The 18504-nt window shown below is 41.8% G+C and overlaps 1 protein-coding gene across 5 annotated transcripts in view; it reads left to right on the top strand.

The window, feature by feature from the left end:
* The window catches only part of LOC124596524 (pumilio homolog 2), a 596698-nt gene that overhangs the window by 247172 nt on the left and 331022 nt on the right, over window positions 1-18504 (top strand). For all 5 annotated transcript variants that reach the window (XM_047135690.1, XM_047135693.1, XM_047135692.1 and 2 more), the window contains one exon: window positions 12358-12472. In XM_047135690.1, coding sequence (XP_046991646.1) covers window positions 12358-12472 — 115 coding nt within the window. The remainder of the gene's footprint in view (window positions 1-12357; window positions 12473-18504) is intronic.

Here is an 18504-nt window from a genome sequence, read left to right on the forward strand (position 1 = left end):
TATTCTATTTTATTACACTACGCCTTATACTTGTGCGAGTAATAGCACTACAGGTGCCTTATCCATTTCATTAGGAAAAAACACAATCAAGAGCATTTCCAACTAAGGTAGATGCGTTATTCATTAGTGTGGAAAGTAGATAATGTACGTATAAAGTGAAAGCCGCTTCACGAAGACGGCCAGTACAAATTTTTCACAATATATTAGACTTGGTCGGGGTCGGTGTTTGGCGTCGTAGCAGAGGAGATACGGGGAAAGTTGTCAGCCGTAAGCAATTTCTACAGTGTACCAGGGAAAAAGGAAAATAACGTGAAGTGATAAATGATACCGAAAAGTATATCCTGTATTAATCAGTTGGTCAAATCATGCAGAGGAACCATTGAATAAAAAACGTAGACATTAGCGCAGTGTATCAAGATTTAACAAGGCGATTAACATGAGCGTCTCCAGCGTGAGGAAAACGTACGAAAGTGATCTCAATTCAGTAAATCCATTCGCATACATATAAAAAATAGTACAAATAAAAATATTGCAAGACTTTAGCAGAATGTTCTTTTAATAAACGAAGGTTTAATTGCAGTTAGCAGTGTGTCAAAATAGAAACGAGTAACTCTGGCATTGTGGTCAGTTTGACCGCTGCTGACGTAAAAGCCTCGCGATTCTGGTGTTCAGAGACACTGCCATACTAGCCTACGGCGGATGGCAAGTGCAGCTGCGAGGAAGCTGCCAACCGCCGCGTCACACCAACTCAGACTGAGGCGCGGGTAGTCGACGGTTGGTCGATGGGTTGGCAAGCGTGCTGCGTGCGCGCTCTCGCGCGGCCAGCCGGCGCGACAGGCGCGCTAGTCCGCGCCAGCCCAGCCCAGGCCGTTGCCCGAACACTGAACCACTGGTGCCAAGGCCATGCGCTTGCCCTTCAACATTCTTGCACGGGCCGCCCAGACGTTAGCTGTCACGTGCACAGGTACATTAGTCGCACCTGCCACTTTATGCATAGTCCTTTCGTCGAGCGAGATGAGAACCGACAGAAGGATCCGTAGCGTTTTTGGTATTTGAGTCACTCAACTTGGTCCGCTGTGATCAGCGTATTTTACCCATGACGAACACAGTCCCATCGAATAGGATGTTTAGAGCTTTATGATAAGAGGGTAAAGTATGTATCTCTTTAAATGTTAGCTAGCTCCGCAGCAAAAATTGTACGCACAATTAACAAACGGAATCAGTTGGAACGAATTCCACATAGATGGAATACACCTTTGTAGTTTTCACTCAGAGACGTTGCTGCTCTTTTTGTGCTATATTCAGTAGGTTTATGAGCTAATTTTCATCCTCACATGAAGCTATTTGATCTTTATGCTAGTAGCTTATAATCTACTACGCAATGTACAACTTGTCATAGTTTTACTTTGTTTGTGTCGAGATTATTAAACGCTATAAAGTTACACAGTCAATTGTGACATCACAGTACCGTGTCCTCTGTATCATCCGACCTGAACTTCAGGGTACAGTGTGTAGTGGTTTTCGGGACCTACATTACTGCTAACATAATTGGGTGTACGAGAACATTAACACCATTCCAGTGTATTCACAACCGTTTACATTTTTTTTTTTTTTTTTTTTTTTTTTTTTTAATAACACGACATTTACGACACACAACGAGCGAGGCTACTTCGCCTATAGACATCCAAAGTGAGATATAGGAGGAAGAAGGAACGAGGGAATCCGTTGAAAGTTCTGGGTGGACTGAAACTGATGTTTGCTTGCAGCGTATGTGAGGTGCACTTTAACTGCTTTTGCGCTTCCTGCACCGCTGACAGATACATATTGTTTCTTTAGGGGCAGAGATTTTCTGCCGAGTATCTATTGCTGAGTTAAGATGGAAGTAAATCGTAAGCAATTTCCTTATGGCGTGAACTTTTCTGCTTGTGACTTGGGATATTTTTTAATTATGCTCTTTTGTTTCGCGCGGTCGATGTTTCAGTTGCGCGTTCTTGCATTTTTCATTCTGCGTATTTACACTTAGAAACAGCTGTTTGAGAATTTGTGCGATTTTATTTACATTACGTGATGGCATGCAATTTCATTTAACGTTCGACTCCATTTTAACTCTTCTGTTGGACTGCGAAGGCACTCGATGGGTTATCACAGTGGACATTGTCAACTGTTTATGTAACTTAAGGGTGGGCCCTGTTTTTTAAACGAAAGCTGCGAAGACATGGATAGCACTGGAGGTCAGCGCGAGCCTACCGCAATCTGCTTGAGCTGTGGCCAAGTGTTCGCCACTCAGAACTTCCTTTTCGGCGAGGCGCTCATTAACGTTGGTTGGCCGCGGAACAAGCGTGCGCGATAGTACCGCATGCTCTGCAACCCACACACCTGGGAGGAATTAGAAATCAGGTGATTTTGAGGGAGGATCTGTGCTGTATCAAAAGTTGCAGGCGGCGTCAGTGATGATTCGAAGAGATTCACGCGTCTACCTATGGCGCGTTGCTCATCATTTTTCGTGCAGTGATAAAGCCTTGGGCTCTTAGTAGTTTTCTTAAATTTCATTACGTTAATGCTAGTGTGGTGTAGTGCTGACAGCAGCTCTATGACTTTCGATGGTGTGTGTAAATGTCCTTGGTTTTCCGTCATTCTTACTACGTTCGTGTCTGTGATTAGTGGTTATAGATAATATATTATGCGTGTGCTTTGGGTTGGGCGGCGTGGTCCGCGCTTCTATAAAGTGATCTGTCCTGTATGTCATGTGTCGAGTGGCCAGAGCGATAAAGCCGAGAATGGAAAGGAGGCTTTTCCCTTGGCTGGTAATCCGAGAAGATTTCATCAATAAAATTCGACGAGAAAGCCTCCGTTCCCAGAATTTGACATAATTACAACTCAACTGATTCACTGTCGGTATATGCACTGTGTAAAAGCCACAGGGGAATGAATAACAGGGAAATTGGCGAAAAGGCGATACTCCGAATAGCAGGTTGGTCAGTGTTCATTGAAATTTCTCGGTGCGTCACTTAGTTTTTATAGCAAATAGAGAAGTTGACTTTGCAACACTTACCATTGCAGAGTGAATAAAATATATGTAGCAAGAGACATACATCGATGTAACATTTCAAGTACAACGGCATTGTGTTTGTTTTCTACAACTACATATCACGCTGTTTGTGATTTATTGTGATGAAAGTATTGTTACCGCTTCTCTCCCAACCAATTCTTAATTTTAAAAATACCATGTAACAGTGTTTAGAAGTCCAGGGCCGCTGTTTGGTTAGGTGTATAAAGCCAGTTCATAGGTCGGAGGCAAGGATATATCCCTCCCCCTTCCCTCCCTTAATGTAGCATCGGTGTTGCCGACGCCCGGTTGAAGTTTCTTCTGAAGACACGAACAGTAATATTTATTGAATTGTAATAGAATTCCACCACAGTGTGTTGGAATGGCAGCTATTTCGAAAGCTGCAGTAGATTATCCTAGAAAACTTTTTGCAAAGTTATGCAGATATCGTTACGTAACTGTGGACGAAACATGGGTCATAAAGACCCTTTCAACGTTCAGGTTTGTCTGAACAATGTTCGCAGCGCACCACTGTACGTTGGTCGCCAGCAACAGTTCACATTTGCACTTTCTAACCACAGTGTAGCTTTCGAGCAGTCCAGAATCTGTAGTCGGAGCGTGTAAAGTATTTTCTGGCCATGACAAAATTAAGTAAATTTGCTTATGAGATAATTGTCTAGTGCTATTATTTCTGACGTTATAAAAAGAAAAATATCAATGTGGGGGAAAATGGACAAAAGGTTGGCTTCTGAAACGTGTAACACTTTCACAGGTCAATCTTTCGAAGGATCTTAAAATTGAAAAATAGGATTTAACTGCCTAAGAATGGGCAAAGAGATTTTTTTTTTGCTGCTTTATGCTAATCCGTATATAAGGAGAAATGTCACTAACGAGAAAACCCTTAAGTACTTATGAAAGACATGAAGTAACACGGAGGTTTTTTGCAGCTGACAGAAGCTATACTAATGCGAAATTTTCTGCTACGATATCATGATCGTTGAGCGACATCGTTACGGAAGCGTGTCGTGCCACAATCAAGTACTAAGGCACGAATTCCTAAAGGTGACAATTGGAGTTTATTATATCTTAGGCTATGCTTTATACATCCTTTCAATATAAATATGCCTTTTTACTCTTGTCTGACGAAGTATTCATTTATACAAGATATACGACATAAAATGCTAGCATTTTTGTTCATCATTAAAAAGCAGAACTGACGAATGTGACGTTGTGCCAATCTCGCTAATACGTGCTGCTTTCGTTTCAATCCAAACTTCAGAAAACTTAGTAACTGAACAGTTGTTTTCAGATTCCAAAACAGCTAATTCTTCGTAACTTATTCGACACCTCCAATCTCAGTAGTCCCTTCAGATGGCAGCATGTGCGTCGTAGACTGTCGAGAATTAATCTGTTCTTTCAAGGCTGTTAGTCTGTCTATTGAGATTCTTAAGCTGGGCCTCGAACAAAATCTGACCTGTAATCTTCTGTACAAAAATTCTTTGCGCCGAATTTAAATGTCTCAGCTTTCCAGCATACACGGTACCAGCTGCATCAGTAGTACCTTCTTCCATTTCATGTTGTTTAATAGTCACTGCCGACAGTGCTTCTTTCATCGGTCTCTTTGCTGACTTCCTGATAGACACACACTTCGACGTCGGCGAAGTGCTAATGAACGAGGAATATGATGGTGGTGTATGAATACCTTCAAACGTACTACATTCCCCCAAGTCTACTTTCAACTTATCCATTTCATCCTCATTTGTGTTTACATTCTGTGGAGGCAGGTCGTCTTGTGGGTCCTGCAAAAAGAGAAGTAATTAGAGTGTAGGCCTACTCTTAAATTAATATAAAGTGAAATTAAAGAACAGTAAAACAAAATAGTTGCAAAACTATCTTAAAATCCTGTTGTGGATTTCAGGCTAGTTTTCACTGAAGCATTTCTGTTTTATTTTTAGTTTCCAAAGCCCGAAGCCGACAGGAGGCAATTTGCAAAGGAATTCGAAGTAAGAGGGAAATTCCCACTTGCATTGGGTGCAGTCGATGGAGAGCATGTACGGGGTCACTCCTCTAGCAAATATTTGATCATTATACTTTAAGTACAAAGATTATCAGAGTTCAGTTTTAGCGAGTATAGTTAATGTCGGCTATGAATTTATTCCTGTTAGTTTTGGAGACAACGGCTGCGTTTCTGACGGTTGTGTTCTTGAATATCTCAGTTTAACGGAAGGCTGAAGGATAATACGCTCAACATTCCGAACCGTAAAACTTGTAGGGATCTACTGTTTGTTTCCATTGAGGACGAAGTGTTTACGCTACTAGAGGACTTCATGAAACCATGCAGTTAAAAGAATTTGGCGGAGGATATTCGCCATCTCTACATCTTGTCAAGGGCTCGAAGAGTTTTGGAAATTTGGAATTTTATTCGCCATATTCAGAATTTTCAATACTTCGATTGAAACAACAAACCATAATGGCATTGTGTGTGTTGCATAATTTTTTTTAGTTAAATGTGCTTCTGCACACATTACTCTCTCAGATCTGGAAGTTTCTGTTACCGAGGAAAATTCTATAACAGGGTTAAGAATAACGTACAGTAAGAAGTACTGTATTCTTCAGAACGCTTTGACTGCTGAACTTCCTTTAAATCCCTTCTGTATGCGCTACGGGGGTTGTTAATTTTGTTTTCAACCCTTTCATGCTTCGCGTTAGGCTAGATTTCTTAAAGTTAGGGAACTAGTTTCTCGTGCTCCTTATTTTTCTATTACGATCCACTATATTATTTGCTCTTAATTTTGGTTTATACGGTTCTGTGAATTCAGTCGTAAATTCACGTATGTGAATCCTTTGGAGAATTACTGATAGCTATGCTTGCAGAGAGAACCGCAGCAGAATACGACTGTGCATTCTGACTGCAGCGTGCTCCTCGTAGTATTTGCATGTGCAGACTTGCACACGGACGTGTTTGAACATGAGCTGCGTCAATTGAAGCGTTGCCCGACTGCGCGCGTACCGAAAACACAAATATTTCAGTCGACGATTCATTAATAAGCAACAATTTGTCTGACAAGCACTGTCGCTACAGACGTAGTCAGTTATTGTAATGGGCTGAGGAAGACGAAAGCCGCTGAAAAACGCGTGGGGTCTGGTTGACTTTCTTTTTTCCTCAGGATCTCTGCAGAATTCAGAATTTGGGAAAGGTCACCTATTAAGCATCGTTATTGGGGGATCCATTTCGTAATGAATTAAATAAATAACGAAGATTAGCGCGTCAAAAAGGTCATCATGCAGCAGAAGCGCCCCGATGACGTAAGTAAAGCATCAAGGTTTTGAAGTTCTTCCGTTACACACCCTGTTTCTTAGATTTCGCATTTTGTTACAAAGAAAAAAAATGGGTTGAGAATTTTTCATCGAAGATACTACGCTTTAGACTTCTACAATACGCCCTAGAACCAAAAACAGTGTAATGGGTAAATTATGACCTAGCAGAATCAAATGTATTGATTCCAGTGGAGTTAATGTTTTCGGTGGGAGGAGGATTACGTCTCTGAACTTTTCCGTTTGCCGTAATACTCAGGACTCCCACAAGTATCAAAATGTGTGTGCTCGTGGCCTCTACGAAAATTCTAATCGATGCCGACCTAGCCGTTCAGCGCGTTAATCCGTATCCACCCATCTACTCACGAAATTCCTAGCATGTAATAACTTCGTTTGTTGAAGTTTCTCAAGCGAACTTTTTACGACCTTACGTAAATAAAAAAATAAAAAATAAGAGCTGCTTAGTGAACTTGCGCATCAAAACAGTTTGCCATTGCTTCAGTTGTAAGTTTCCCTGTTTGCCTTTAGGGGCTCCATGGTGCAGCTAGCTCGATCGCTGATTTGTTACGTAGTGTGCGTTGAGTCGAGATGGCGTTAACACAATAACAGCAATAGAAGGCGTTCCACAGGTGCAATTCAGTCAAAACTACGCGGTGTGAACCTCGTAGCGCATACGGTACTGCCGTGGTAAGGAGGCGTACGGATCCCTCGTTGCAATATTGGCCTCAAAGTTCGCCCGATATTAGTGTTTTGAACACACGTGAACGGTGATTGAAACTTTTTGATCCTAAACCAAATTATAAAAAGTACCCCATGTTTGAATATACATGTATATAAAAGATATACCCTTGTAAACTCGGACGTTTCTTTTGTAAATAAAAGCTTCGGTGTACTACTTGTACATTAAAATCACGCCCAAGGATTGATTGGCATTGGATGTTCATTTTGAAACACCCTGTGTAACAGGTAAACAGTAGCGAACTGGCTCACGCATTGTAATGGGAAAAAAGTAGTTTGCTAAGTAACTGTCACTGACGGGCTAACAGAAGAGAGAAGAAGCAAAGGTAGAAGATAGGGAATGCTGACAGCAGATGGAATAACGTAACAGGAAGTAAAGGTGACGTTGAAGAGAGTGATGTCACGGAGGACGAAATTCTGGTGAAACCCATCTCCTGACACATTTGAATTTGATGTGGGTTCTGTGTATAAAAATGGATACATAATAGTCGTTTCATTTGCAATACTAGGTCTTCTTTTTTGTAGACCATGCCCACATTCTCTTATGCCGGTAGGTACCACAGTTCTGTTACTGCGCCATTTTATTTAATGAATGCATTCCGCAACAAAGGAAATGACGTATTTGTCGGTTTTCTTGTGTCACATTTTCATAAATATTAAATTTTTGTGTATATTATTGTTACATACGCTTTATAAGATTTTTGTCGTTAATGTTCGGTATTTTTGCAGCTGCTGTAAGGACAAATTATTGTATACAGCTTTGAAAACATAGTATTGGAGAACGGGTTCTTCAGCATCGGTGGACAGCAGTAAGTGAAATGAGAGCAAATAGATAAACTTTCTGCCTTCGAAATTCATTATGTTGGATATTGCGCTGAACTTTTCGCTTGTCACGCGTCGTAGTTAAAAGTATATCCCGTTGTACTGATTCGTATTACGTAAAATAACACTTGAAAGAATTTTGTATAGCAAACTGGTATAGTGTTTTCAGATTCCAGAAGTGTTGGCTATTGAGTGTTCAAGATAAGTGTATGTGACATCTCCGGTCCGTGCTGGGCGTACCTGGTGACGCCACAGCTTTGCGCGTTGTTTCTGCGCTGTTGACCGCCACTGGAAAATTAAAACCGAATGTAATTGTCAGGGATGTTGGGCAAATCTTGCCTTCGTATACTCCACCGTACATCTCTCTTCACTGTCCTTATGTTCTCAAGGAGCCGGGTAACATAATTTTGGATCTTAATATGCGCGAGGTATAATTTTCTTCCAGTTCAAAGAACATAAACGTAGAAGGGCTGCTACAGCTCTGGTCTCTTCCATGTACAACTTTGTGATCTCCGTCATTAAAAACAAGTAATCGCTTTGCGGGTGTCTTATGAATATACACGTTGACGCTTGGGCGTTAATTCAGCAAATTATATATGTTCTTTGCAGACTGTATGTGCAGCAGATATATTTCATGTGAACGTGCAAATGAAAAGTGTTGGTGAAGCAGAAGACTTTTTCAATGGGTAGAACGTAGTCGTTCAACAAGCACACAGAATTTCTACACGTATCAGTGTTCTACATATAGAAATATGGCGGATATTACGTATATACTAATTGCACACTGTAATGTGGCCATTTATGATATGTGTAAATCGGCGGACTTCCGGCTGCCACGGAATGTTTACACTCGTTGTCAGCCTCACATACTAACAATATAGTGTGCCATAATAATAAGTAGGCATTGCAAAAACAGTGTAGATTCGTGTGCAGTGTCCTGCGTAATGGCGATGGTAGAGAGGAAGAGGTTACGAAGAAAACACAAGAGACGAAATGGCTATGTGGAATAAGATAGTGCTGCCTACATGTACGCCAAGGTGACCCCAGATGTGATTGAGACCTCTCTTCGTATATCAGCATTTCATTAAATTTACGTTCTGAGATTCCATTTATTTCGTGTCAGTGAAATTAACTTCATTGGTATATATTCCATGTGGCAGAATGAGCCGCAGTGCTTTGTTACATCCGCCAGTCTGGTCGCCCTAATCCGTAGTGGAGAACCAACTAAAATTGCTAGTGAGGAATATGAGGAAACACGTATGACGGTGAAAGTTTGGGTCAGACCTAGAGTCGTAGTCAGCTAGCCTAATGGGTAAGGCTACCGCTCACGGTAAACAGAAAATCCAAGCTAGAGCTGCTGGCAGGTAGAAGTTGTTTCAGTTACCACAACCTATTCATATTTTGCAGTATGTCGTAATTTTGCTGATGTTACGCTCTCCCCCTTAAGTACAATTTTTCCCAGCGTTACACGCATCAGAAAGTTTGTGTTAATATCTTCATTATGCTTTTGCGTAGTAAGTGCCTTCTGATTATGCACTTTAAAAGAAAAAGTTTTCGACTGTAGTGTTCATGTCTTTTAGTAATACTCTTGCAACTTCCAATTCTAAGTAGTAAAAGTCGCCATAAATAGACAATTACCTGCGGGTTAAGGAGCGCGACAGATGTACCTGAAGGACACCTTTTCCCTTTGTACTGTAATCGACTAAGAATCCCTTGATCTCCCCCCCCCCCCTCCCCCACACACACACACACACACACACACACACACACACACAATAATAATAATAATGATGATGTGCGCTTGATTCTTAAAATCAGATAACCCTTGCAATTTAACCAATAAAGTTCTTAGGAAATGCGTGTGTTACGCGAATGTAGCCTAGCATACAGCTGTGTTCTAAATTTAGCGTTTTTATCTGGTGAAATAACTTTGTCGAATCTGAGTGCTATATATAATCGGTTGAAAAAAAAGTACAATTCTAATCAACCGTTGCATTGTTCATTCCACCAGATGTAACTAATTTCCCAAAAACTTTACTTGCGATGGTTTTTACACTACAGGTAGGCTTGATTAGTATAAAAATTTTGGAAGATATCACCCAAAGGCGTTTCGCTACGCTGGTCTACCTGTTTGCAAACACTTCAAGTGACTTATCAGAGTAGTAATAATTCTGATCACCGTGTGTGCAACGTATTATTGTGACTTACAGTTAGTATGAACTTAGTTTGCTGTAAATTATTCCGATGCACCCTTTGTGTCATTTAACTGTAAGAATGAAATTTTCACTCTGCAGCGGAGTGTGCGCTGATATGAAACTTCGTGGTAGATTAAAACTGTGTGCTGGACCGAGACTCGAACTCGGGACCTTTGCCTTTCGCGGGCAAGTGCTCCAGGCGAGATACTGGCAGAAGTAAAGCTGTGAGGACGGGGCGTGAGTCGTGCTTGGGTAGCTCAGATGGTAGAGCACTTGCCCGCGAAAGGCAAAAGTCCCGAATTCGAGTCTCGGTCCGACACACAGTTTTAATCTGCCAGGAACTTTAAACTGTGAGAATGATTTATACATTAAAAGTGGTCGAAGCCAAAGACTCAACTAAATTGAAGCACATCGGTGATGTATAACAACGTAAGTACAATCCTCTAATTCAGCGTATGTTGAATATACCAGTGAATGGAGCACTGCGCTGATGAAACCTTTTCTAGTACAGCTTTCCAAGGAAACTAGGAGAGGACTGGGGTTTACTTCAGCAGGTTGAATAAAATTTTAATTATCCTGGGGTGAACTAGTCCAGCCTCTCTCAAACTGCGTATTCAGTGGAACAGCAGCAGACACAAATTTTCTGTTAAATACTATTGGAATTCTCTTGAACGGAGAAAAAATGCACGTTGAAAATTAAAAGGTTTAGAAGAGTATGCAACATTCCTGTGACTTGCTGCTGACGAACATTATGTGCTGTGATTCAACCGTCATTGCTCCCTTCTTTAGGTACCTTTTATACATCTCAGCGGCAGCGGCAAAATCGCCATTCCCGAAGCAAAATGCCAAGGACGAAAAGCAGCGCGGAAAGACCTGGGTAGGCGGAGTTACCGCAGTCCGGCTAAATAGTTCGCTGCTGCCGGGGTCAGCTTAACCCGCGTTCCGTCGAACGAGCGAATGAGAGATATTGTAGTTTGTATGCTGGATAGTATATAACTCTCTAAAGAATATGCATTCTTGTGTGGCCACCGTACACAGGGTATACGACTGAAATGCGTGTAGATGATCATTCAGTTGTTTCTTCGTCATGTAAGGCGGGTTTTTGTGTAATGAAAAATTGTATACTGCAGACGCAACCAATATAAATAGTTTCCCTGGCTATTCCAAACTATAATGCCACCGGTCATAGTTATCTGTCCCTTTTTTGTTGATTTTATTTTACTTGTGCCAAAGCGGCCGACCCTATGCAACTGCAGTTCAGCATATTGCTCCGTAAAAATTCACTTTGCACGGTGTCAGTTCGGTACTTCCCGCTATTACTTCAATTTTGACAGCTGATAGCCTTTTTTTTCACTCGTTGTATTCCTTGCGTTAGCAGCATCGAAGAGATGTACGTGACACATAATCAAATCAGACTTGTCGCATAGGAAAGTGATTGACGTACGTTGAAACACTTACATTCTTCATAAGTTGAAGGTCCATAGAGATCGGGCATTTCTAAAGGATAGCACAAAAATATTCTAAAATTATCGTATGAAGAAATAATAAAGATGTACCAGGAAAGAGAACGCTGCAAATCTTCCAGGAATAAAATATCTTCAGAAGTAGTTTCGATGAAGGTATAGTGCAAATCAGTTTCTTAACGAAAATGATAGACGTAAAGGGAGGGCACAATTACTGTATTCATTATGTAATTTTGTTAAGAAGTGATAATGGTCCATAATTTTATGTTGATAGTCTATGATTCTTACTGATTCCAGATGCGGTTAAGATAAGGCACATTTTTAGAAGTTTCTGGTAATTTCGAAATCAATAAACGCGCATGCTTGTCCGTAAAGAACTGAGATGCTATTGACCATTCGTAGGAAGTAATTTTTTTTATCTAATTCCACATCTTCTATCGTCGTAGCCACGTAAGTCACACTGCACGAAAATACCAGTTATTGAGCTACTTGCGGATATCAGTTTCTTCCTCGAGTACATGTAGTGTACACATAGTGTTAACCTTACTCCACTGTAGGTTACCAACCACTACTGCCGGAGCCGTCGCGGACTTTTATATTTGCACGATATTTTTGTGGCGTTGATAGCTCTGAAATTGACAAAGTCAGTGGAATGTTTAGCTGAGAACTGTATAAAAATAGTGGAGTAATTGTTATCGTGAAAGGTCATTACGCACGAAGCTTTCCGTGATTTGGGGGATACAGGATTACTGAATAAATGTTTACTTTTCTGTTTCAGATAGCGCCTTCGGCTAAAAAACTATGGGGAGTAGAAGAACAAAAGGACGACAGTAAAGGCATTCTGACGCTAAACGACCATCAAATGTGGCGCGACCCCACATGGAGTACTTCGGGTAAGTTCAACATGGGATTTTTTCACGATATGATCATAGCCAGTTCATGTAGCGTATGAAATTCGAAGTATTTCTGGCTAAACTGACCTGCCTGGTTGAGATTTTAGACAGCTATGTAAAATTTGCTACACTGATCTGTCAGTGAAGTTCATGCTCCATTTTGTGATCACGTACCCTTCTCTCCAAAGTAGACCACAAAGGATCAATAATATTGAGATCTGATGACTGTGGTGGTCAGCCCAGATGCGACAATTCATCTTCGTGCGCACGAAACCAGTCCTGGACGATGCGAACTGCACTATACAATGGGATGGACGTGAACAGCCGGAATTGGCGCATAATCCCTGTCAGTAATGCGACTTTGCAGAGTCCATGGAATACCACAGTATGTTTGCCAAAATCATCATTGAACCCCAGCCATGTTTCACGCAAACTCGACTGGAAATTGGAAAAGTGTGAAACGAGACTCGTCTGACCAAATGACATCTTCCATTGTTCCATAGACCAGGTTTTATGGCTTCGGCACCGAGTGTTTTTGGAATACCAACTTTCTCAGCTTTTGGGGCTCTTTTCGTGGTTTGGTGCTGAGAGCGTTCGCAATTGCGACATTCAATTCTGCATTTACTTTCACAGCTGTTCTCCGTGTTTTTCTTCACAATCCTCTCCAGTGATTGCGCTTCAAAATAACTTATCACACACTTGAATCTGGTGTAGCGACTTAGCAGGTGACGTTTTTCTTTCCGCTTTTCCCGTATGTGGTATATATATTAGATTCTGTGGCTCTTGAAATACCAAACACTTGGTACGGAAGCACCTACTAGACGAGCACCAAACATTTGTCCACGTTCGAATTCGCGTAACTCCGATATAATGCACTCAAAAGTGCACAGAACACGGCTCTGGCTACGACCGACACTAGAATCGTATGCAGGACTTTGCACAGATGCCGTCCGTGGTAAAAAACAACAGCGCAAGCTGCGGGCTTGATTGGCGTCGGCGTTTGTGTTAAAACACACATTTCTCGCGGTGTTTCCATATTTTTGTTCAACCCCTGTTGTACGTTCTTAATTTATATATTACACAAGTATTATTCCAACGACAGGGTTGTTTCCGTCAGGTTACTTGAGCGATGTGGACGTAGGAGTACAAAGTTTAATAAATCCATGTATTTGCGTCTTTTAAGTATTGCGCTACAAAATTGTTCCTAATAACATCTGCAACTACGCGATTTCTTCTGCTTTCTTGTACTTCGGACGTGCTAATGTTATAAGATTCGTATCAGTGTCGTCAGTTTCACCCTGATCATAACTTCTACTAGAATTTTTATTGTATGCAAATATGCCGATCAATATCCGAAAGGTATGCTTAGTAATACTAGTAAATCTCTTTCGCCAGTTTAGTATTTCTAGTAAATCCCGTCCGCCAGTTGTGAAAGTGGACCAACTATTTTTCATACATAAGTGTTGCCTGATCGAACAATTGACGATATGTGAACAGCCTGTAATTTTGTTCGAAGAGGTTTCGAGATTGCAGCCGGTCGTCATGAACTTCACTCCACGATGTTTCAATTGGACACGTGCCAGACATCTCCAGGTGAGCCATCGAAGACTGGCGAAGACGTTTTCGGGTCTGCCTTATATAGCGCGCTGATGTACCGTCTGGCATGCGTCAGTCACAGTGACTGAAGGACCACACGGCCCGGCGGCAACCTCCTCACTGGTGGAACTGCAAGAATCAGCAGCCTTCGGCGTTGCCGCTTGCCGCAATCTTCGGTATGTTCTGGCGCCTTCGTCTGGAGTAAATCTCGGAGACGACGGGATTCGACCCATTATCCAGCATGTAGCCGCTGTCACGCGACGGGTATTTCAACAGATTCTTTTATAATGGAGTCCTAAAAAGAAGTTGCTGTGGCCAGAATTAATGTTTTGTCATACTCCGTTGAATGTCCGTTGGAGATACAATGTTCCGCAACTGCAGACTTGTGCAACGTTTTTTCACTGTGCGTGTTGTTTGTCCTACATAGACTATACCACACTGGCAAGGTACTTTGTAAATTCCCGCCTTCCGCAATAACAAGTTATCCTTCACTGATTCCAGCAAGTCTGAAATCTTTGATGGTAGGCGGAAAAATTCTCTTTCAACTGAAAATTACTATTTATCTTGCTATTTTGAAGGAAATTTTTCGAACGAAGAGAAGTTAGGGACTCTGCTGCTGTGTTCTTCTCGTAATCGAATACCGCATTCTTGGTTTTAGCTGAGAATGCCCTGTTAATTTGTCGGGTCGAGTATCCATTTTCTGTGAAAACTGTCCTTAAATGTGCAAGCTCTGTAGGCAAACTGTCTGCATCCTGTATTATAGGCCCTCTGTACAAGTGTTATAAGCACACTCATAGCTTGGGATGGTTGATGCCAACTTGAAGAATGCAGGTACAAATCACTGTGAATGGGCTTACGGTAAACTGAATATCCCAGAGAGCCATCAGTATTCTATCCAAAACATCCAGGAATGGGAGAAAACCATCTTTCTCTAATTCCAAAGCAGTGATGTCCGACTGTAACTGTTTACCAGTTAGTGCCGAGGAATCAGCAAGAGGTACCTGTGTTGGTTGAATTCTACTTTTGCACCTACAGCAAGTGCGATTCCTCTCTACGTTTTTTGAGTGGAGCTGAAGAAGCTGTATAGCACCTTCCTATGGATGCTGCCGAAGAAATAAGTAGGGAAACTTGGCGCTCTCTTTTTAATCCCATCCTCACCCCAGTAATATAATCTCTGAAGGAAAGGGCTATACTACGAAATCTCCGAGTGTCTCCGGACATAGTGTTGCTGCAGGCTGATAAAGGCATCTCAACTGTTATGTTACCTCATAGTTTATATTTGGAGAAGATGTATGGCCTACTTAGTTATACTATGTACATGAAGATGGATCACGACCCTACAGCCCGTGTGCAACGGAAGACGTGTACACTCCTGAATTGGGCTGGATTGTTTTTGGGGGAAGAGACCAAAAAGCGAGGTCATCGGTCTCATCGGATTAGGGAAGGACGAGAAAGGACGTCGGCCGTGCCCTTTCAAAGGAACCACCCCAGCATTTTCCTGGAGCGGATGAGGGAAATCACGGAAAACCTAAATCAGGATGGCTGGACGCAGATTGAACCGTTGCACTCCCGAATGCGAGTCTTGTATGCTAACCTCTGCGACGCCTCGCTCGGTACTCTTGAATTCTTCCTCGTTACCTCCAGAGACCATCAAGAACTTAAGACCACAATGCAGCGCACTACCACGACTGTATGGTTTTTCTAAAGTGCACAAAGAAGGCCTTTCGTTATCACCTATTGTGAGTAATAGTGACACCCCCTCATACGATTTAGCCAAACATCTTGCTCTCTTGCTGAGACCAATGGTTATCAGATGTCGAGATCATACACGAAGCTCTGCTGATTTTATCAACAGACTGGGGGCTCTCCACCTGAGTAGTTCGGATCTTATAGTGAGGTTTGATGTACTATGTCTTTTTACAAGGCACCTCTTGCTGATTCCTGGGCACTAATTGGTAAACAGTTTCAGTCGGACATCACTGATTTGTTTCGGCACGCTCTTCCGCCACCCTGTTTTATGTTTAACACAGAATAATCTGAACAGACTGACGGCGTCGCCATGGGCAGCCCCTTGTCTCCCTTGGTGGCTAACTATTTTGTGGAGGATTTTGAGGAAAGAGCACGTGAATCAGCGGTTCTTAAACCAACTGTTTTTTGGCGGTACTTCATGATACTTTCATAGTGTGGCCCCACGGAGAAGGTAAGTTAATGGAGTTTCTACATCATCTTAACTCCATTCATGAGAACATCCGATTTACTATGGAATTAGAGAAAGATGGTTGTTTTGTTTAGACGGAACAGTGATGGCTCTCTGGGACATTCGGTTTACCGTTAAGCCCATTCACAGTGATTTGTACCTGCACTCTCAAAGTTGCCATCAACCATCCCAAACCATGAGTGTGCTTAAAAAACTCTTGTACATGAGGCCCATACAGTACAGGATGCAGTTAGTTTACCAAAAGAGCTTGCACATTTAAGGACAGTTTTCACACGACCCGACAAATTAACAGGGCATTCTCAGCTAAAACCAAGAACGCGGTATTGGATAAAGAGAAGGACGCGGCAGCAGAGTCCCTAGATTTTCTTCTCTTCGTTCGAAATATTTGCTTCAAAATAGGAAGAATCCTTAGTAATTTTCAGGTGAAAGAGATTTTCCGCCAATCATCTAAGATTTCCGACCTGCTGGGATCGGTTAAGGATAACTTGTTATTGCGGGGGGCGGGAATTTACAAAGTACCTTGCCAGTGTGGTATGGCCGATGTCGGACAGACAGTACGCAAAGTGAAAGAACGTCGCACAGAGCATAAACGTTGCACTCTCCTTCTGAGACCCAGCAAGTTTGCAGTTCCGGAACATGGTATCTCCAACGGACATTCAACGGAGTATGACAAAACATTAATTCTGGCCTCAGCAACATCTTTTTGGGACTCAATTATAAAAGAATCCGTCGAAATACGCATCGCTTGAAGCGGCTATGTGCTGGATAATGGGCGCAATCCCGTCATCTCCGAGATTTGCTCCAGACGAAGACGCCAGAATACTCAGATGTAACGCCGTAGACAGCTGATTCTTGCAGTTCAACCAGTGAGGAGGCTGCCACTGGGTCGTGTGGTCCTTCAGTCACTGTGACTCTGACGCAAGCGCGGCAATACTATCAGCGCGCTGCGTAAGGCGGAGTGGAAGACATCGTCGTCAGTCTTCGATGGCTCACCTGCAGATACCTGGCAGGTGTCCAATTGCAATGTCGTGGAGTGAAGTTTACGACGACCGGCTGCAATCCCGAAATGTCGTAGAATATATACTTCCCCGTGAAAACCTTGAATTTTACTATCTGTAAATTCCCTGAAACACACAAACCTTTTGGGAAAAGGGAAATAAATGACAGATGGCAAAATTGGTGCTGTTTACTCAGCAACAATACACTTTGTGAAACCTTGATATGTAACTAAAACATTTTATTGCAGGTTTCTTGGAACTACAAAGTAGTATTTTTCAGAGTTGTGTGAATCTCATACGCATCCTTTTACACCCATCCCACAATTAAATTAGTTAAGAGCAAAAGTAGAATGCAACCAACATCGGTGTTGGCATGTAATATTTAGGATTTACTGTTCATTTAAAAGCAGATTTTTTTCAACGGCCGTCCTTGAAGACATGTGAGAGTAGGACGAATTGAAGTATATATTATCTCTGCAACTGTGAACTCAGTTAACTGAAGTAGAGTCGCCGTGGTACGCTATACACATCATATTCTCGCGGAACAGTAGATGACTAAGAAATACAGTAGCCGAGAAAAGCCATCAACTTTAGTACTTAAAATTTGACTAAACATAGGCAGTTAGTGCCTACATATCAGACGATGTGTAGTAAAGAAATTTGGATTTTCGCTTCTGACGAAAAGCAGGATCTATGGAAGATTATACTAGGGGTTAAAATGTTGAGCTAATTATCTATAAATGTTCCATGAAAGATAGGGAAAACGCAGAAATTCTCACTGTTTAATGTAATAAAACGTATAGGAGATACAAAGAACGTAACGTTATACAATTGTACCGATCTAATAGCGATATGTAACAGCCGATGAATTGTACGGATTGCACCACATGAACGGAGAATTCATGTAAAACATAACTGCCAATGGAAAACTTGCAGTCAGTTTTTAAATTATTTACGAGATTTTTTCCAAGCGAGATTCACTGATTGTGCATATCCTCTGGTAAAATTAAATATGGGGCAGATAGCGTAAACGTTGAAGCTTTATATAAAGACAGTAGTTGGAGGGAAAACTTAGAAATCAGTCAAGAACCACCGAAAGCATACGAAACAGAGTGGGTGACAGTTACAGAGGTTTATGTGACGAGTGTTTCATGAATGCTAACTGTTAGTGGTTAGGAGGAATGCGGATGATAGCATATCCGTTTCTCGTGACGCGCTCT

Source organism: Schistocerca americana, chromosome 2 (assembly GCF_021461395.2).
Source record: "Schistocerca americana isolate TAMUIC-IGC-003095 chromosome 2, iqSchAmer2.1, whole genome shotgun sequence".
Lineage (NCBI taxonomy): Eukaryota > Metazoa > Arthropoda > Insecta > Orthoptera > Acrididae > Schistocerca > Schistocerca americana.